General features: G+C 49.8%; 1 protein-coding gene across 5 annotated transcripts in view; it reads right to left on the bottom strand.

The window, feature by feature from the left end:
• Window positions 1-21,823, bottom strand: part of Cfap57 (cilia and flagella associated protein 57) — a 73,686-nt gene that overhangs the window by 21,530 nt on the left and 30,333 nt on the right. For 4 of the 5 annotated variants that reach the window (XR_010066613.1, XM_017593808.2, XM_039111195.1 and 1 more), the window contains 8 exons: window positions 18,701-18,874; window positions 15,036-15,197; window positions 9,631-9,786; window positions 8,404-8,497; window positions 7,442-7,632; window positions 6,601-6,774; window positions 4,889-5,047; window positions 2,092-2,235 (listed from right to left, as the gene is read on the bottom strand). Coding sequence is in view for 3 of the 5 variants with exons in the window: in XM_017593808.2 (XP_017449297.1) it covers window positions 2,092-2,235; window positions 4,889-5,047; window positions 6,601-6,774; window positions 7,442-7,632; window positions 8,404-8,497; window positions 9,631-9,786; window positions 15,036-15,197; window positions 18,701-18,874 (1,254 nt within the window). In the remaining 2 variants the exon portion in view is untranslated. Of the gene's footprint in view, window positions 1-2,091; window positions 2,236-4,888; window positions 5,048-6,600; window positions 6,775-7,441; window positions 7,633-8,403; window positions 8,498-9,630; window positions 9,787-15,035; window positions 15,198-18,700; window positions 18,875-21,823 lie in introns of those variants that run through there. The other variant, XR_001838048.3, reaches the window with a different exon arrangement.

Here is a 21,823-nt window from a genome sequence, read left to right on the forward strand (position 1 = left end):
TGCAAAGAACCAGGTCCAGATAACAGCCCTGACTTACTGGAATAAGGGGTGGGCATTGTGTGTGTGTGTGTGTGTGTGTGTGTGTGTGTGTGTGTGTGTAAGGATTAGGTAAGAAGGATACTGCCCTAGTCTCCCAAACAAGGAGATCCCCTGCTTAGAATCACAGTTATGTTCAGCCCCCATCACTGCCAGGGACAGTGAATGATCCCGCAGGTGTCCCTTACAAATGCCTGTATAAAAGAGGCCTGGAGGAGCCTGCCACAATCCCTTTGCTCTTCCCTCAGTGTGACGACACACAGAAGTTACTATGAGCTATAACACACCCCTCAACCTCCTGATGTGCTAATCTTTCAGCACCTGGGACATGAAGAAAGATTTTTGTTGTTTGAAAGTTCCCAGGCTGAGATGGTTTGCTCCTGAAAGGTCAAGGACAGTTGCCGTTCCTCAGCCCTGAGGTCACCAGCATATGTCACCAGGTCCCAAGAAGGCAGCTCTGTAGTCAGCTGGGGGCACAGAGAACACTGTGCTGATGCCATGGGGGACAAATCAATATCATCCCCTCTGGATCCCTATCCCCAGGCTGACCTCTGCTTGATTTTTTTACTGAGCCCCTCAGAGCAAAGGCATTGCCGAGCATACCAGCCCCGCCATGGCCGTGGGCATCCACCGTAGGCCGTGGGCATCCAGACAGGGAAAGACGCTGACAACTGCCATCCTCGCTCTGTACCAACAGCTCGAGAAAATGGGAGGGGGAATGGGGCCCTGCTTTGTAGGTGGGGTCAGGGAAGAGGTGACATCTAAGCTGAGACAGGGAAGATGAAAAACTGGTCCCAAGACGATCCAGGGGATCTTTCAGCCAGGGGGCACCCTACCGCAGAGATCCTAAAATGGGAGAAGCCTGGCTTTCCTGAGCTGCCAGCAAGCTGGTGCTGGAGCAAGGGAAGGCAAGAGATGGGCTGCAGAGAGGAGGGACGTGCACAGCCTTTGGGTTCTAGTACAGTGGGATGGGACGCCACGGAGGTGGAGGCCAGGCTGAGTCAGGTCCAGACAGGAGATGGTCAAGGGGGCTGGGGAGACGGCTCTGTACGAAAGGCGCTCGCTAGCCCTGACAACACTTAGTTCCGACTCAGAACCCAGATGGTGGAGGAGGGAACTGACTCTTGCCAGTTGTCTTGGGCCCTCCATACGAGGTGCTGTGGCAAGTGCACCCCATCCTCTAAGGAAATACGTATAAATCAGTGTTTTTCTTTCTAAGGAGGCTATGGCGGAGGCTTGTGGAGGGCAATGGCATTGGGTTTAAGATCTGACTGGCTTGGTGTTGGTGAGGCTTTCGGACCTGGGAGTTAAGTCAAGAGTAGAATTAGGAAGGACTTTTAAATTTGCCTTTTGAGAAACACACGAAAGAAGGGGAGGGAAAAGAAATCAAGAGTGATTCTGGTGGAAAATGCCAACAATTCAATTTTAGGTCACCCTGGCCCCCAAGTCCTAGGTGTCTTGTACCCAGTGGGAGGCTGACAGGTAAACGGAATGTCACTAAGAAAATGTGCAGGAGCCTGGGGCTAAAAGGCACACATCTGAACTGCTGGACTCTAGAAGTCTTTATTATCCAGCCGGCCTGACTTCTAATCTCTCTCCCTTGTCCTTTGTCCTGTCTGTTCCCCAGAACATATTCTTAATTGCTCCACTCTTGGGCTTAAGAGCCACTGAAGACTTCTGATTTCCTGTCAGAAGTCCAAACACTGGACCCTGGCCTGGGAGTGCTCAGCCCGAGGAGGCAAGAGTATCTTTTGACTGAGTACATGCTGCCCCCTAGTGGCCAAATCTTCAACAGCCGCCTCTCCCGTTTGCCACGGCAATAAGACTACTCCCACTCCCTACCCCCATACTGCCTTACCACAAGCTAAATTCCCATCTAACTTGTTCTGGGGAGCTGGAAGCCGCAGATGCCTTGGCTGTGTGACACATTCTCTCTCCCTGCTTCTGAGCCAGTGATTGACAGGGTTCTGAAGGGCAGGATGTGTGTGTGTGTGTGTGTGTGTGTGTGTGTGTGTGTGTGTGTGTGCTCGCGCATGCGCCACAGCCCTTCCTCACCTCCTGGATCTGCTCCTTCATCACTTTGATCTCGTTCTCCCTTGGTTCTATTTGCTTCTTCAGTTCCTTTATTTTGTAGTCAAGGACAAATTTGAATTTCTCTAACTCTTGGTTCTTCTTCTTCAGATCATAAATTCGCTTCTCCTGGAAGTGAGGTGAGAGAGAAAGGGAAAGTGACTGATGTCCCAGGGCCCTGGCACATGGGAGCCCTCTAGGTTTGAAAACACACAGCCATGAGGCTGCAGATGGGTGAGGCCACAGACTGCTGGCTGGGGATACAACTGGCCCGGCCTGGTACAGGCCACTGCCTGGACTCCACAGGAACTCGCTCCCTTTTGTGTAGGTTGTGAAAGACAACGTCTTTCATCCCACACTGTAGTTCTGCCTCGTGGCCTTGGTGCATCTCTGTCAGCAAGCAGAATCAGTTCTCCTCGCTTGTATCTCCCTGGATTCACGACTCTCTGGAAACCCAAAGAAGTGGGAAGGATGCTGTTGCGGCTGCCATAGCTGGGTCAGACAGACAGGCAGCTCCCTTAGGGCTCTGTGGCTGAAAGACTCAGATGAGCCCAGCCTCCTTACCATCCCTGCCTTGGGGATGGAGCTCAGCACGTAGGAGGCACAGCCACTGTAGACGTTCATCTTCTACCCTCTAGCTTTTGGAGGCCCTCTAGTCTTTCCCATCTGAGTTTCCCCGACATCGGGGTCAGAGATCAGCCCTCTCGTTGGACCCCGTGCTCTTTCTGACCCTAAGAGGATAGCTACACAGCTGTTTGTTTGGACAACTGAGTTTTTGGGTAATCTGATGGAAGTGGGGCATGGGGTCTATCAAACAAGCCTGGACTGAGTGACAACATGTTCCTCTCACAGCTCTATAAATTGACACAGTCCCCCATCCTTAAGGCAAAACCACGGACTGGGGGAGCAGACACAAGTAAATGCAATCCCAGAATGGGGGGGAAGCAGCGGGTGCGGGGTAGAGTATGGGGGTGCGGGGTGTGGGGGACACAGGCATCATGGTGGTTTGTACTGCCTCAGCAGGAGGGCAACCTGTTTCAGTGTGACATGCTGGTTCCCAGGGAAGTTAGAAATGAGGCTGGAGGGTTGGGGATTTAGCTCAGTGGTAGAGCGCTTGCCTAGCAAGCGCAAGGCCCTGGGTTCGGTCCCCAGCTCCGAAAAAAATAAAAAAAAAAAATAAAAAATAGAAATGAGGCTGGAGAAGAAGGGGAGGAACACAAGGCTTTTGCCTGTTGGTGCAGAGTTCCGAAGTCATCCTGGAGGCCAGGAATTGGCAAGCTCAGCCTGAGCCAAACTTGGGCCTGCTGCTTGTTTTTGTCCATTTCAGTGAGTACATTGTGTCTGTTTTGTTTCTGGGTGTCTTCACATGTGGTACCCAGAGCTGATTAGTTGAGACAGAGAATTTATGGAAAGTATCTACCATCTAATCCTTTACACACAAAGTTTGCTGACCTCTGCTGGGGCCATGGGAAGCTGGTGGAGGACTTTCCAGTGGGGGAATAATTGTGCTGGCTAGTTTTATGCTGGCTCGACACAGCTAATGTTATCTGAGAGGAAGGAACCTGGATTAAGAAAATGCCCCCATAAGGTTAGGCTGTCGGAAAGCCTGTAGGGCATTTTCTTCATTAGTGATTGATGAAGTCCAGCCCATTGTGGTCCTGGGTTCTATAAGAAAGCAGGTTGAGCAAGCCATGAGGAGCAGGCCAGTAAGCAGCATCCCTCCATGGCTTCAGCTCCTGCCTTCAGGTTCCTGTCCTGTTTGAGCTCCTGACCTGTCTTCCTGCAGTGATGAACTACGGTGTGGAAATGTAAGCTAAGTAAACTCTTTCCTCCCCAACTTACTTTCAGTCACGGGGCTTCCGTGCGGCAACAGAAACCCTAACTAGGACAATGGCCTAACTACACTTGCTGCTGACGACCAGGGCTGCGACGGGGAGAAGGCCGCTAGACTCACAGGGTTATGGTTTTCTGCGTTACGAATGCTTGGACTCTTTCTTGTCAGTTTCTTCTTTGAGAATCTAAAGAGAGCCCTGCCCCATCTCTAAAGCCCAGACCATATACAAGACTTCCTGTGCAGAAACATGCCGTAGGCTACTGCTCACAAAGATCCTTACAACCCCCCATTTCCGAGGGAAGAACAGGACAGCTTTGAGAAATTGCCTAATGCACAACACCTGGCTGACGCCCATGGGTGGTCACAGGAGGATTCTGCCCGATGGGGCAAAAGATGCAGAGTGGGTGGAGAAGTGGGACGGCGTCTCGGCTTGCTCAGGAGGATGGCAAATCCCGGATGTTGAGGTGGTGTGCCCATAGAAAACATATGTGCCTGTCAGCTGAGTGTCTGCACAAAGGCATTCCCTTCTCCCTGGCCTATCCAGTAGTTACAGGACCAACACTATGGGAGTCCCCTTCTGACGGACAGTTCCGTGTGGGCAGTGTGGCAGGTGAATTATGCTCAGCCCATAAAGTGGGCCATCCTGGATGTCTGGTTCAGTGGCGAGCAGGGAGCTGGGAGCCAGCTGACCTAGGTTCTTATCTGAAGTCTGTCTCCGACAAAGAGCGAGATGTTGGGCAGTAAACTCAGCCTCCTAGAACTCGGCTTCATGAGACACGTGGTGTGTGGCACTCATGAGCTCCACGCCACACGCACGGTGGATGCTTTAGAGACTGTCCTTCCTCCAAGTGACCACCAAGTCAGGTCACTGATCTTGGAGAAGCCAGAACCCTTCCGGCTCCGGGTGTCTCTGGGCAGTGGCAGGGAAGGGCAGCGAGTAGCTCTCACCTTGTCTTGAATGGTCTCATCCCTCTCCTGGATCTCTCTCTTGAGTCCTTGGATGTCCTTCTCTAGGGACCTGATGACCCCCTGCAGCTTCACCTGCTCCGTTTTGAGGAGCTCGATGTCATTGGTGCGCTCTTCGATCTCCTTCTGCAGGCTGCTGAACTGAGGAAGCGAACGGCAGCAGTGAGGACCCCGGGGGCCTCTGAGCTGATCCCCATCCTCCTACCTCAACTGGGGATACAGCTGTCCTCCAGGAACGAAGAAGCCCCATCACTCAACATCCACGGGCTTTGGGGAGTGGATTTTGTTATCATTGTTTTTTTTTCTGTGGGGATAACCTTTTTGTAAATTGAAGAATACCCCCCCCCCATACTTGAAAACCTCATATTTGCAGACAATGTACCGTGGCCATATCCACCCTCCACTACTCTCACCTACTTCCACCCCAGTTCTGACAGACACTTCCCTTCTTCACAGCTACTTTCCCTCTTACTGTAAGGAGACAGCTGTTTTTATGTAGCCAGACTGGCCTCGAACCCACGATCCTCCTGCCTTAGCTCCCAGGTCCCGGGATTTCCGGGATGGACTATCAGGCTTATATTGTTTGTTCCGGAGAGTGGGTTTTTCGAGAATTTGGAACAGTTCAGTATTTTTCCAGGTCAAATGCGTGAAGGACTCTCCACTCTAATAATGTTCGGGTCTATTGAGGGTGACTCTTTAATACAGTTCCCCATGTTGTGGTGACCCTCAACCATGAAATTATTTTGTTGCTACTTCATAACTGTAATTTTGCTACTCTTAGAAAATGTAGCATAAATAACGATATTGCAGTATATCTGAAAGGCGACCCCATTGGGTTAAGAAGCAGACTATTTCCTGCGGGAGAGAGCAGTCTGTCTATAAGATGCTTTAGAGACCCACTCTCTAGATGGACCTGGGTTCTTCCAAGACCATACTGACCTTGAGAGTTGGTCAAGGTCACAGAGATGAGCTCTAGTAGTAGCCACTGTAGCCGTGTCTAAGGAGGGAGAGCCTGGCTGTCTGGGGAGTCACCAAGCAGGGCGATTTCTAACAGGAAGCTTTGATTCCTAATGGGCTTCTCTGTGGCTAACCATTTTAGAGGAAGTGAAGCAGCTCTCTGGGGGATCTGTGAATGGCGTCCTTCCCCTTTCAGTGTCAGTGAACTGAACAGCTGCCTCGTCTTGCAGTCAGGACATCTTCACTTCCCACCACTCTTCTAAGGAGAGGTCTTTGAGTGGGAGCCTCTTGAGCTGAGGCGTCTCCAGGCTGGGCTACTGCCCATCTATCTCATCCTCATACACTGCCATTTCCAGCAGATCTGACTTGTCTGGAAAGGAAAGCTCAGAGCATCTTTCCGTGCCTGGGAAGCCCACGAGAAGGAAGGAAAGGGTCAGGCGTGATGGTACACTCCTGTAATCCTAGCACCTGGGAGGATGAGGCAGGAGGATCATGAGTTTGAGGGCAGAATGGGTGTCGCAGTGAGATCTAAGCCAGCCTGGGATACATGGATTCCAATCTCATGCTTCTCCAAAGAGGAGGGGAAGCCAGATGTGGTCCTTTCTGAGGGTCCTGGAGGTGGGACCTCTGTGTGGTCACCCAGGGCTGTCTGTCCACTTGCCCCTTGCCCCTTGCCCCCAGCCTCCTCTGGGATGCTTCCAGGGCCCGCCCCTGGGTCACCACAGAGCTGCTCACACCTTCTTCCTCATGATTCCTGTTTCTCCCTTAAGCCGAAGGTTGGACTCCTTTTCATCTCGAAGCTTTCTCTCATACTTGGTTTTGATGTCTTGGATCTCCCTGTCCTCATCTTCTTCAATCTGCTTCTTGGTTTCCTCGAATTCCCGGAGCTGCTGTCGGACATCTTCCTGTGCCTGGCTCAGAGTGGGGAAGGGAGAGAGAACGTGTGCTGAGGGAAGGGGTGGTGAGGCTGCTGTGCTGAGGGCCTGGGATGAGGACAAGCACACAGAAGCCTTTCTTATGAAAGAGAAGATGAGTCAAATCACAGAAATGGAAGCCAAGGCCCCTCCTGCCTCCTGTCTGTCCAGGTCAGGCCTCAGGGTCTTCCTTCTGCCTTCTCTTCCTCTTACCAACAACCCCACACCCTGCACGTTTATCTGGTTTATCTCTGTTCTTCTGGGACAGGGTTTCTCTCTGTAGCTTTGGCTGTCCAGGAACTCTATAGACCAGGCTGGTCTCAAACTCAGAGATCTGCCTGCCTCTGCCTGCCAGGTGCTGGAAGTAAGGCGTGTGCCACCACCTGGCCCAGACACGCCTTTAGAGAGCCTGGCTCACTGGAATCATATTTATAACATTATTTGGTTATCTCTTCCCTGAGATGGGAATGCCGTGAGGGTAGAAACCTTGTCTCCTATGTCCATACTTGACTCCCAGGGCACGTGCCTGCTGCACACAGTAGCTGGGGGTGAGGGGGAGGAAGGCTGACCAACTGGGAAGCTCTAGTTACCCCACCCCCAAGCAGGTCCACGCTGCCCTTTCTCACAGACAGGAGGAAGGTGGAGTATGGCTCCCTGGCATCACCTCTTCCAGAAGGCCGGTTTTCTCCTGGAGTTTGGCCTCGTAGAACTCGGTCAGCTCCTCCAGTGCTTGGCTCTTGGTCTCATCATTGTCTCGGAGCTGTTTTTCGTACTCCTCCTGCATCCTCTGGGACTTGAGCTGCAGCTCCTGGTACTTCTCGTATTCAAGGAGCAGCTTCTGGTTGTTACAACATTCTGGGGGAGAGGCAGGGGCGTCTGTGCAGCTCGTGGGACACACACTCACCCCCAGAGCCAAGGTTCAAGGCTCACCTAACTCCAATGACTGCCTCTGCTTATCTCACCAAGTGGCTAAGCTCCCTGCACCCAACTCTGGACAGAGAGGAATCACTTTTATGAAGGCACTGGTAGGCGGCTTTGCGGGTTCAGGGCCAGAAAAGTGTCTGGAGTGTGCAACACAGATTTTATATACCCATTTTACAGATGGTCAAGCTGAGCCTTGGTAAGGCCAGGGGATACCCCGAAAGACACAGCAAGGAAGTGCTGAGACTGGGACTCAGCAGTCTCTCAGGTTCCAAATCTGAATTTCCCATTGGGATGTAAGAGGTGTTGTGTGGGGCAGGAGGGATGGCTCTGTGGTCCTGAGTTCAATTCCCAGCAACCACATGGTGGCTCACAACCATCTGTAATGGCATCCGGTGCCCTCTTCTGATCTGGTGTGTCTGAGGACAGCGGCAGTGTAGTCACATACACAAACTAAATAAAATCTTAAAAAAGAGGTACTGTGTGTGTATTTTGAGGAATGGGCAGACACACAGGAGGGAAAACCATGGTGATTTCCAATAAAATAGTTTATTCATAGACAGAATCACGTTCCCCGACTTCTGCTGTGTCCGGGAATTGGGGTGGGTGGTGAAGAGGAGCATCTTTCAGATGGTTATCCCTAAACTGCCTTTGTCAACTCTGGCTAACTGCCCATAGTCATGTGGCTCCTCCTTGTGGACTCACCCAGGTCTTGCAGCTCCCGGCTCTGTCTTTCTATGAGGTCTTCTAAGTGCTCTCGGTGACTGATGTCCTGTTTTTCTTTCTCTGTTTTTAAAACCTGAAACAGAGATTCACCGTTTCTCACTTCCACACATTTGCTAAGGCACCAATAGGACAAGAACTACTTTGACTGGCAACATCGTCATTCATAAACTTTTCTCGAGCCCTTACTTTGCACCGGACATTGTTCTCTGGAGCCATGAGCATGTGATCACCTTTTATTCACATTGTATTTCGCTCTGAAAGTTCTACGCTTCTGCTCTTTACGCAATGAGGCAAAAATATATTCATCAGCAAAGAGTTTGGGTTTGGACATGGATCGGGTAGATTTTGAGAAGAAAAAAAAATCGGGGATCCATTCCAATCATCTACTACTGATGGCTAAGTGCGGTGGTGCACACCTTTAATCCCACCACTCAGGAGGAAGAAGCGGGCAGATCTCTGTGAGTTCGAGGCCAGCCTGGTCTGTGCAGTGAGCTTCAGGCCGGTCAGGGCCACACAGAGAAACCCTGACTCAAAAACGAAAAAATCTGACCAACCCAACCAACTAAGCAAATCCAACAAGAGCCCCAGCTGGACGCTGCTGGCACATGGTGTCAGTTCAGTATGTTCGCTCATCTCTAAGTATTTACCTGAGCCAACCAGTTCCTGGCAGGCTGAGGGTGCCACCCTGGGGCCTGGCTTGGTGTTTAGCTCACAAACGAGCAAACTAACACGTGATGCCTGGCTGAATGAATTTTAAATAAATACACGAATTAGTTTAACAGCCAAGAGCTTTTCAACCAAACAGAAACATGAAGATAAGTTACCAGTACAAATACCCATTGAGCCAAAAGAGGGGAGGGGCCAGGCAGGTTTTGCATAAAGCTGGGCTTATAGATCCCGGGGCCAAGCTTAACTGCACACTGCTAAGACAGGTTTCACTTTGGACAATAAACACTCACTGTAGAGAGTCTGGAAATTACAAACGCGTATTAGGAATGAAGAAGAAGTTACCCATAACAGCAGCTTTCAAGACAGTCATCTGGTACCTCTTCTCCACGGGCCTGTTTTACCCAGCAGCCCTTAGTCCTGTCAGACGCATCTCCCCCCAGCAGTCCAGATGCCCTCGGACCATGCAGCCGGCCCCAGGCTCAGCAACATGGAAGCCGCTCTTTGCTGAGGCGGCCCGCTCCGGCTCCCCAGACACACCTGGTTCTTCGTCTTCAAGGACTCCATCTCCTGGATGAACTTGTCTGTCAGCTCCTTGATCTTCTCTGAGTAGTTCATGTCCTTCAGCCGGAGCTGATACTCGTTCTCCATTTTCAGTTCCTCTACACGCGTCTTCAGCTCCAGCATGATCTGAGCCTTTGGGAGAAGGATGAGGAATCAGGAGTGCTTGTGGCGGTGGGAGTCGGGATACATGAACCTGTGATCCTGTCCTGGGACCCACCGTTCTATGTCGCTTCAAATGCACAACCAGCTAGAGCTTGTCACCATTTCCCCCACAAGATGTACAGGTGACATGAGGACCCATAAGAGTGTTTTCCTTTATCATTCTAATATGTGCCCAGTGGCCCTACTATGTGCTAATAGCTCTCATATCTCCCTCAAACTGGCATAAAGGTTACCTGTCTGGTGAGGCCTATGGGGACCCTCTACTTAATCCTACTTTCGCCTTCCTATTCTTAGCATGGAACTCTATTTTTAAAATTATTTCTTCAGATACCAGCACTTGGTAGCTATTAAGTTTGCTTTTAAATGACTTGCTAATTATTATTTTTTATTCTTTTTTCTCTTGTTAGGTTTTAAACTCCTCACAGATGGTGTCTTCGCTGGTTTTTCCTCCCCAATATGGCAGATACACAGCTAAAACAGGGTAGGTACTCCAAAGGCAATTCCTTTCTCTGTGTTTGGTACTGGGAATCAAACCCGGGGCCTCACACCTCTGGTGTTCTACATTGGCCCACACACCACACACCAACCACAAAGGACACTTGTCCCCATGAAACTACCAAGGCAGCCAAATAAACACATAATTGCAACTAAGTGTCTGTGGGTTGATGTCATTATTCAGGTGGAGGCAGGTACAGGATAGAACGAGGCCTGTCATTGGACGAGAAGGAAGGATGGGCAGGAGAAAAGTTTTAGAGAAGCTGAAGAGGCCAGAGTGAGGAGGAGGGAGCTGAGAGAACATGGTGGCAGACGTTAAGATTCTTCTTTATGCATAGTTACAGGTTGTTATGACTGTTCTTAAGGGCCGAGTGTGTACAGGGTTTTGTGTTGTCTACATGGGCAAATTATATCTTATCAATTGGATCAGAGGATATTGTGTGATGTGTTCTTTCATGTGGCGACTTAATTGGGTTCAAGAGAGTGTATGGTGGCCAGATGCACTGGGCCAGCCATGGAATTAAGATGTGTATGCCTGGCCTGGTGGAAACCAGCCAAGAGAGCTGTGAGTGGGGGCAGGGCGGCCTGACAGGGTGCTGTGTTGGAATGGCTCGCAGACAGTGGGTCAGAAAGTAGAGGGGGGCAGTGTGGATAGATTAGTAATAGTTCCAGTGGTCCGCTGGAGCCGGAACTAGTGAGAGCGAGAAAGCGAAACCGCCAGGGTACTCTTGAGAACCGCTTCCACCACTTTTTCTTTTTTACCATTATCGCATCAAGTGTCCAGTGACATGGGTCACTGTCCCCTCTCGTGTCCTTTATTCTTTGTGTCATCGTCATTACTTTTATGAAGGCCCCACTTGTGCTTGGCTCCAAAGTCTAGTGTCTGCTTTCCCCGTTACTACCTCCGTCTCCTGAAAGCCCCGTCGTATGAGTTACCCTCGGTTCCTGAAGAGTCCATGCTGAAGAGTGGGGAAGGACTCAGGTGATTTCTTCCCGCTCACCTTGATTACATTCCGCGCACCCCCACCCTGTCTCTGCCGGTTTGTTTCTCGTACCTCCATGACAACAGAAACGTGTTCCATCTGTTTCTGTACTCCTAACTGGCACCTGGTGTGGACTGAGAGGAGGGGTGCCCACTGGGGGTCCCCGTGTGGTTCGGCGCCAGTTGGGAGTAGAGGTAGAGGGGTGTAAGCTTGGAAACCACTAACGTGTTACAGGCCATGTACGAGGCGTGGATGAGACACTAGAGGCCTCCGACGAGCCTCCTCTAACCTCCCGAGGCTGGCTTTGGTGGGATGCGGACTTCCTGATGATGAGGGGCAGTACAGAGCGTGTCAGAGGTGAGATGGTTAGCTGGGAGGTGACTACAGAGTTCAGGTGGGAGGTGGGAGGGGACGGAGGTGAGGTGGGCAAGAGGAGCATGGAGGAATGGAGAGAATGTAGAAAGAGATTCTGGAAAATGTGGTGCCCAACTGGCTCTGTGGTGATGCGGGGGCATTGGAAGACTCCCCAGGTGACGGGCTGTACCTGGGTTGGAGTTGACCTATCTGGCTTCACTGCGCTGTCCACAGAGCCTCTTGTAGACGCAACAGCACTGTCAGTGCTGACGGGTGTTCTGCAGGTGAGTACATGGCCCCAAGGCCTGGGCTGGACCGGGGAGATATTTATTGTTGTGAGTGGCCCAGTTTCCGATGTGGGACACTCAAGGTGCTTGCTCATTGGCCTTCTGAATTCCGTTGCTAAGTTCCTGTGGAGTATCTTTCCATGGAAGGAATCTTGTCATAATACTTCCTAACTTAAGGGCTATCTGTCTGCGCTCCTTCTTAACCATTTCCTGTCTAAGACAAGTAAAAGCCCTCTGTGGTCTCTGATTTTCTCCAGCTTTCTTCGCAGCAGATTCTGCTCACAGCTGCCCATTATCCCGGAGGACCACCCCTCCGCACGTTGCTGGCTGGATACGGAAGGCCTTTTGTTCTGGTAGTGTTGTGCAGGGTTTGCTTCCTCCCATACAACTTGGCCTGGCGTGGGGTCCTTCCCCTGTGTTCCCACGGCAGTGTTCTCTGGTAATCTCACTGCTGCTTGCTTTCCTGTTTGCCTTTCCCTGGCTTTCCTCCCAGGCTACAGGCAGAGGGACCCTCTGTGTCTTTTATCTCTGACGCGCCAGTGTTGGTGGCCTGTCAGGCATACAGCAGATGCCAGCACGTGGACTTGTATATCCAGATGACTGAGTGAGCGAGTGAGTCCCTGGCTGAGAGATCGTTACATGGAATACCAGAGAATAAAAAGATGGGGAGCTGGAATTGGGGAGAATGTGGAGTGTCACTCAAGGGACATAGAGAGAGGAGGCAGAGAGGGAGCTGGGGAGAGGTTTGCAGAGAATCATCCTGATGGATGGGAGAGGTGGGAGGCTCAGGGAATGGGCCTCCCCCCCACCCCCCCCCCCACAGACATACACACATACACACTACACACACACTACAAACACATACACACACACTATACACATACATACACACATACCCTACACACAGGCACACCACACACACACACTACACACACACACACACACACTACATACACACACACACTACATACATACATACACACATACACTACACACACACAGACACATACTACACACACACTACAAACACATACACACAATACACATACATACACACAGACACACATACACCACACACAGGCACACCATACTACACACACACACACACACACACACACACACTACAGACACACACACACTATACACACAGACATACTACACACACTATACACACACACTACAGATACACACATACTATACACAGACACACACACTGTACACAGACATACTATACACACACACACTGTACACAGACATACTACACACACACACACACACACACACAATTTCCATTGTGGTGGCAGCAGTGCTGTCAGGTCTGGCTGTAGTCAGGAGTCAGGGGTCAGGGGTCAGGGGTCAGGGTCAGCTGAGACACTATGAGACCTTGAGCTTATCCTTGTGTCTCCTATTTGGCTTTTCTATCCTCTGGGAAGAACAAGAAGAAAGCAGAGGAGAGAGCACACATGTTTGTCACAGGGAAGCTAGGTCCTCCTCCCTCCTCTTTTGCCTTTCATAGAGAAAGTTCCAGGGCTGTCCAGGGCCACCAGGGCCCTCCACCCTGCCGCGCCTTTGCGCTGCTGTTCTGGCAGTTTTATTCTCTCTCCTCCCAAGACTGTGAGCTTCCTGATCATAGCTCGAGTCCTGTCTGACTTTCCTAAACACGCACGCTGGGAGCCTAGCTGCAGGAGGCTCGCTCAGCTCCTCAGATTCTCTTCCCAAATGGGAAGACTGTGCAGCTCAGGGATTCTCTGAGAGCCAGACATTAAGCTTCAGTCATGAGCTGTGCCTGGGGCTATGCACTCAGATTTCAGCAATATATTTACTGTGTTGAACTTGCTGTATGAACAGGGAGAGGGTCTCTTGGAACAGTGACGACGTAGCGCTGTCTCCAGATGCAATCTGGGATCTAATGATTCAGGGGTCAGCACAGTGGGTTTGGATCCTGCACTAAAACTCTGACTGAGGTGGATCAGTAACCCTTGAGCAACAGTATCTTTTCCACGGAGGCATTTGGAGGTTTCCATGAGAGATGCTATGTCACTGGCACTGTGCCTGCTGCATAGCAAACACTTCTTTCCTTCTTTCCTCCCTTTCTTCCTTTCTTATGCTGAGACAAGGTGTTACTATGTAGCCCATGCTGTCCTCAAACTCATGGTCTTCCTGTCTTAGCCACCTGAATGCTGGGATTACAGATGTGAGCTATTGTGCCCATGTGCATGCATACACTTACAAATGTGAGTGTTGATGTCGTGTGAGTGTGTGTGTGTGTGTGAGTGTATGTGTGTGTGTATGTGTGTGTGAGTGTTGATGTTGTGTGAGTGTGTGTGTATGTGTGTGTGCGTGTTGATGTGTGAGTGTGAGTGTGTGTGTGCGTGTGCGCGCGTGTGTGTGCGTGCGTGTGTGTGTGAGTGTTGATGTTGTGTGAGTGTGTGTGTGCGTGTGCATGTGTGTGTGTGTGTGTGTGTGTAAGTGTGGAGTCCAGAGGTTGGTGCTGGGTGCCTTCATCAGTTGCTCTAGAGTTTGTTTTCTGAGATAAGGTCTCTTGTTGGACCTGAGGCTCATGGGCTCAGTCAAGTTGTCGTGCCAATGAGCTCCAGGGTCCTCTGGTCTCTTCTATCCCTAGCACTGGGGTTTTATATACACGGGCCTTTGTGTCCAGCCGGGTGCTAGGGATCCAATCTCAGGTCTTCATGCTTGCCTGACTGAGCCATCTACTTCTCACCCGCCCCACCCCTGCCCCACCCTGGTCACGTATTTGAAAATGAAGGTTCACCTGCACTGGAAACCATTATGCTTTGCAGATATGACCTGGGCATGTGGCTTGGCAGTTTAATCTTGTGAATGTGTACTGTTTATCTTTAAAGTCCCCAGCCCTGGTTCCCACGCTTACATCAGGGCAGAGAGACAGGCAGTGTGAAGGTGGAGGTGGTCAGCAGCAAGCAGGATGGCTTGCTGGCACGAATGGAGTTGTAAAGGGAGCTGTGGTAGTCTGTACCAGGGATGGGGGAGGCCAGACTTCGAGAGGACCTTAGATCCCAAACCCTCTGAACGCAGTCTGCTGAGGAATTCTGTGTTCCTCTTCGTTATCCCCAGCTCTTACCTTCTCCTCCATGTCTGTCTTAGTCACGAGTACCTCTTCAGCAAAGCCCACCTCCCTCTCTCGTTTGATTCCCCGACCCTCCTTATCAAAGACTTTCCAGGTGAACAGGCAGCCATCCTCAGAGACCGTCAGCAGGAACTGGTCATCGAAGGTGAGCAGTATCTGTAGAGGCAAGGAGCATGGAGAAGCACTCTCTGGGGCCATGATGGCCAGGGGGGAGCTGGCTACCGGACGGGTCTCTGTCCCCACCACCCTGCATGCTTCACTGCATCTGTGGGCCCGTGCGCTCTCTACCAAGAGACTCAGACAGAAGACCTGGCTGCAGCAACACATGTTCTTGTGCCAGGGAGTCAGTGCTTCGGGAGAGAAAATCTCCAGCTCATTGAAAAACGAAGAACAGAAGGAAGTGTGAAGCCCTTTTGTCATCTACCACCTACTCAGGGATGAGTTCCTGATGCTGCCGTGTGGAGAGGGGGAGGATTAGCCGAGCCTGCACTCTTCTCCATCTTGCGTCTGTGTGACATGTGGTCCCTGCTTCAGTGTGGGTCTCACTGTGCTAATGGAACAAAAGTAGTCACGGGCAACCATGGATCTATCGTTGTGACTTCATGATGCTTTTGTCTGTTCCCGAGTGGAGTTTGTCCCTCATCGTGGACCACAGGCCCTACTTGAGTTTGGGAGCAGGGTGGATCATTACACTGCCTCAGTAGATTTGAGTTTTATGATCTTATTTTCTGGTACTGCTGCCAATGTCTTGAAGGCTGAGCTGGCTTCCTGACTCCCTGGAGACTGATTTACAGTTTTTAACCCCCAGTTTCCTGCTGTGCTTGTCAACTCTTAAGACTGAGGGCTAGGCACAGCCACCCAGCAAGGAAGGTTGGAGGTCAACAGGAGGGGGGGTTTTGACAATGTTCATTAGGACTCTACAAGGGCAGCAGCAACGTCCTCTGCCGCTGAGCCATCTCTCCAGCTCCTAAAAAGCATCCGTTTGAGGGACATTCAATCATACAGAAAAATTCTTACAATAATGTTAAATTTTTAAAAAGCAGGATGCAAAAGAGTGACTGTATAGTGTGATCTTTATTTCAGAGGTAATATATACGAGGGAGGATGCTGTCAGTGTCTGAATGATGTTGCTGCTGTGAAGGTCTGACTTCTAACGTAAATATACACTGCTTCTATAGTGAAAAGCCATCTTTCCACAGGACTGAGTCGATCTGGAGGGGAGATAGGACGATCTTGTGGCACTTTGTTTTCCACCCAATGTCCAGGTTGAGTATGGAAATATGTCATAATGAAAAATCCTTTTCTAATGAGTACGGTTACCTACAGGTAAGGGTGATGAGAATGTCCCCCAGAGGCTCACAGATTCGAACACTTGGTCTTCAGTGGTGGAACTGTTTCGGGGAGGATTAGGAGGTGTGGCTTTGCTGGAGGAGGTGTGACACTGGGAGCTAGTTTTGAGGAAGGCTCATACAATTCCCTGTGCTCTCTGCCATGTGGTTGTGGGTCAGTGTGTAAGTCTCAGCTGTTTCTTCACTCTGCCGTCATGGACTTTGACCCTCTGATACCGTAAGCCAAATTAAACACTTCTGTTTATAAGTTGCCTTGGCCATGGCATTTTATCACAGCAGTAGAAAAGTAGCTAAGACAGTAAGCCAATATAGAATTTACGGCACAATTAAAAACGTTTTCACGTCGTCCCATCTCAAATAAAGGAGATGTACATCTTCTCAGGGTTTGTTTTTCAGGGGTCCGTGTAACACCTTCCCAACTTCCATGAATAACTTTAGCTTTTCCCTTGGCTCTGACTTATGGGCATCTGTTTTTCATGCTAGGGAACTCCTTTCTTTTCTTTTTTCTTTTTTCTTTTTTTTTACTTTTTTTTCGGAGCTGGGGACCGAACCCAAGGGAACTCCTTTTCATTGACTTCTTGTTATGGCAAAATACAATGACTGTAAAATTTACTGTTGTAACTATTTCTTGGTATACAGTTAATGACTGATGTATCTGCGAAGCTCTAAGGCCATCACCTCTGTCTATCCTTATTTCTTTGTCCTTCAAAACAAAGACTGCACAAATTGGACAAAAACTCCCCTTCTTGCCCATCCCAGAGGAGCATAGGATGACTACCATCCTATATCTTCTATCATTTCTCACTAGTCTTAAGGGTCTTCTTTTAGAAATGTGAATTAAGGTTCTATTGGTCAGTCTGGGCAAGTCACAGGTGGACATGATCTAATTTGCTTTTCCACACACTCAAATCCTTGACAGTGGGCAATGGTGGGGCATGGAAAGGACCCAAAGACCTCAGAATCGACCAAGCTCTGGGGACCAGAACTAATGCCCTAGGAATAAATCCACCTTGGGAAAGGGACCACCGAGCAGTGGGGACCCTGTAGACGCCAGATCCCTGTCTACTCTGGCTCTAGACTGGGAAGCCAATGGCCATATCTTATAAGCTACATTGTTCATAAAAACCATAAAAGCCCTGGAAGGGACCACAAAGCCCCGTCTCACAGTGGGGCTCTAACATCTGAGCCCATTTTCACTACCGTTAAGCATCAGGTGAGGGCAGAGGGCACTGTGCTGTGTTTGGGATTGGCTAGTTTTACTCAGTACAGTGTTCTTAAAACCTATTCCTGTCGTAGCACGGTGCAGAGTTCCCTTCCCTTTCAAGACTTTTACTCCACTATATGTGTGAAACACATCCTTATCCATCCATCGGCCTCTGGACACAGGCTGCTTTCTTAAGTTAGCACTTTTCTCCTTTCTCCACCATTATGACTTGAACTGTTTAGCCATTAGACATGGACATTACTTCATCAGAAGAGGGAATAGGGCTATTTGCAAAAGCATGCCTATGGTCCTATTCCCAGGGGCAGTCTTTATACCCACATCTCAGGGAGAGGTTGTGTGGTGGCTTGAATAAGTCTGGCCCCCATAGACTCGTGTGTTTGAATGTTTGGCCCATAGGGACTGGCACCATTAGGAGGTGTGGCCTTGTTGGAGGAAGCGTGTCATGGTGGAAGCAGGCTTTGAGGACATGTATATGATCAAACTCTGCCCAGTGTGGAATCCAGTCTCCTCTTGGCTGTCTTCGGATCAAGGTGTAGAACTCTCAGCTCCATGTCTGCCTGCACACTGATATGCTTCCCTCCATGATGATAATGGGCTGAACCTCTGAACCTGTAAGCCAGTCCCCATTCAGTGTTGGCCTTTATCAGAGTTGCCTTGGTCATGGTGTCTCTTCATAGCGATGGAAAGCCTAACTAAGACAGATTGGGTCTAGTCTCTTGGGATGTGACGTCCCTTTGCTGGGAGCACTGGGCATCCGAGGGTCATCAGTAGGTAGACCTCACTGCAGTTAGGAAATCTGATGGTGACCTAGCTGGGTCTTCTACAGCACCCATCCAAGGGTCCATTATTGGGTGTAATTTTTTGCCAAATGATCATTAGGTGTGATTCTGGTTACTTCTTAGGATAAATTCCCAGTAATCTCATTGTGGGTATGTCTAGCTAGCAGGTGCCTAGCACATGGGTGATAGACAAATGAACGGAGAGAGAAGGAATGAGGAGGAACAGGCAATGCCGGGAAGGCACTGGGGCAGGCAGGCTTGTGAGGCAGAGCCTGGGCTGGGACCTGGTGGGGAGGCACCACTCACCTTCGTGACGGGGCCAGCGTGAGCCTGGTACTCATTGAATTCTCTCTGCAGAGGCAGCGGGTACTTCATGGCACGGATAGTCCCCACTGAAGTGCCCACGAATATCATGCGTCCGGAATGTGAGATGGTGATGGCCGTGTAGACGACATCAAATGCTGGTATCTCTCGAAGGATCTAGAATGCAGGCAGGTCTGTTTAGTGGGAGGGGTTGAGCTGTGTATCCAGTGTCCCAGCATCATTTTTGCAGTAGAATTCTATTCATCTTTTTCTATTTCTTATAGTATTTGGTATGGTATCCAGCATGTAAAGGGCCCAAGTTAAATACATGGTCGTTCCTCCCCCCCTCCCCTCCCTCTCCCTCTCTCCTCTCCCTCCTCTCCCTCCTCTCCCTCCTCCTGCTCCTCATCATTGTGCCGCTGGGGATGAAACTCAGGTTTCACAGATGCTATGCAGGCTTTCCCATCACCCACTTCAGAATCCCTAATTTCCATTTCAATTTATGTATGTATTTGTTTATGTATTTGTTTATTTATTTATTTTTGAGACACTGGGTAGCTTTAGGTAGTCTGAAACTTTCTATGTAGATCAGGCTTGCCTCACAGAGACCCACCTGCTTCTGCCTCCCAAGTGCTGGGATTAAAGGTGTGTGCACCCATGCCCATCTGGAGTTCCCAAGTCTTATGGTGTGTGTGTGTGTGTGTGTGTGTGTGTGTGTGTGTGTGTGTGTGTGTTTACACCAGGTGAGTACATGGAGGCCAGCAGGACATCAGGCATCCTATTCTATCAATCTCTGTCTAATTCCTTTGAGACAGGGTCTTTTCACTGATCCTGGAGCTGTATAGATGGCCAGCAAGGCCCCATGATTCTTTTCTCTCTGTCCTGCCTGCATCTGCCCAGCACTGAGGTTACAGGTACATGTGGCCACACCTAGGTGCTCAGATCACAACTGAAGTCCTCATGCTTGCACAACGAGTGCTCCCCCCGACCCCACCCCACTGTCTCTTCAGCTCTGGTTTCTCGACTAATAGCCAGTTGTGAGTGTTAGGAACAAGCTGCTTATGGCACTATATGCAAACACTGTCTGTAGTGGCTTGAAAAAAAAATGACCCCTGATAGGCCCACAGGGAGTGGCATTATTAGGAGGTGTGGCCTTGTTAGAGTAAGTGTGGCTCTGTTGGAGGAAGTGGTGGGCTTTGAGGTCTCAGATGCTCAAGCCTGACTAGTAGCTCACTAGCTTTTTTCCTACTGCCTGTGGATCCAGATGTAGGCCTCTCAGCTCTCTCTCCAGTGTCATGTCAGCTTGCGTGCCGCTATGCTTCCCACCATGATGACAACGAACTAGACCTCGGATGTGTAAGCCTGCCCCAATAAAATGTTTTCTTTTATGAGTTGCCTTGTCATGGTGCCTCTTCACAGCAGTAAAACCCAAACCCAGTCACTGTCTTATATCCTTTACCTGGTATAACTCGCCTGCTCATGCCAAAACCTCTGAGGAAGTTACAGTCACATTTAACAGACAGACAATAGAAGAGGAGTCACTGGGGCAGGACGTAACTTGCCTCAGCTCCTAGGTGTGGTCAGTGGTGGCATCATGTCTGTCCTGCTGTGCACACACCTCAGGGTGCCACAAGATGATGAACATGGGCTGGAGAGATGGCTCAGTGGTTAAGAGCACTGACTGCTCTTCCAGAGGTCCTGAGTTCGATTCCCAGCAACCATATGGTGGCTCACAACCATCTGTAGTGAGATCTGATGCCCTCTTCTGGAATGTCTGAAGACAGCTACAGTGTACTCACATAAATAAAATAAATAAAGCTATAATCATATTTATAGGGGTTGGAGAGATGGCTCAGTGGTTAAGAGCACTGACTGCTCTTTCAGAGGTCCCGAGTTCAAATCCCAGCAACCACATGGTGGCTCGTAACCATCTGTAATGAGATCTGATGCCCTCTTCTGGTGTGTCTGAAGACAGCTACAGTGTACTCACATATATAAAACAAATAAATCTTTTTTTTTTTTGGTTCTTTTTTTTTTTCGGAGCTGGGGACCGAACCCAGGGCCTTGCGCTTCCTAGGTAAGCGCTCTACCACTGAGCTAAATCCCCAGCCCCAAAACAAATAAATCTTAATTAGCAATAATTGCGCCTTGGATAAAACTCATTGGCTACGATACTGCCACTGCGCAAAGCTCAAATAAATCTTAAAAAAAAAGAAATTTAGTTAAAAAAAGATTATGACTGTAAATTTATCCAGGAAGCATTTATTAACATCTAACCTACGCTACCAGGAAACACATCCACTCCTCTCCTCACAGCTGTGCTTGTTCACTCATCCACTCACCTAGCTGCACATCTGGTTTTTTTTTTCTTTTTTTTTCTTTTTTTTTTTCGGAGCTGGGGATCGGACCCAGGGCCTTGCACTTGCTAGGCAAGTGCTCTACCGCTGAGCTAAATCCCCAACCCCTCTAGCTGCACATCTGTTAAGGTGTGTGGGAGTAATGGGGCTGGGTTAGCCGGTGTACCACTTAGTGGAGAGGTCAGGGGGAGGGGACATGGTTCTGCCCTGAGGGAACATTATTCTGGTCTAGTTTTGTAAAAGCTGCCTAAAAAACGAGGTTCAGACACCTGAGAATCCACAGGAGAGAGGCCCTGTGTTAACTAGGCTGTGTTCCAAACCTGTCTCAGGTTTATTTTCTGGTCAAGTAGCCATGAGCCTCCTCCCACACCCAAGGTGCCAGTCCATGACAGAAGCTGAGAAAACCCAAGAAGCCAGAGATCATCTGCCCCTGGGCTAGAGAGGAGCATCAGCCACATCTGTATAAAGGGTCCTCATGGAGCTCTTTGCCCTCATGTCCTGGAGTCAAATGAGGTAATATAAAAATCTGTAGGTGAGAGTTTTGAAAGATTACAGGGGCAAGCCTGGGCAATGGCTTGGGCTTTATCTCAGCCAAGTGTGTGGAACAAGGGCTAAGCATGCAGTTTAATTAAAAATTACATTTTAATTAAATTTTTATATATGCATGTGAAGGACCCTAGGGGCTTTCTCCAGCTTTACACCCACTGGCCTTGGGTCAAGGCTTGGCCAAATTCCATTTTCCGCCTACAGGAACATTCTTGTAGAAAAT

This window comes from Rattus norvegicus, chromosome 5, assembly GCF_036323735.1.
Source record: "Rattus norvegicus strain BN/NHsdMcwi chromosome 5, GRCr8, whole genome shotgun sequence".
NCBI classification, from domain to species: Eukaryota; Metazoa; Chordata; class Mammalia; order Rodentia; family Muridae; genus Rattus; species Rattus norvegicus.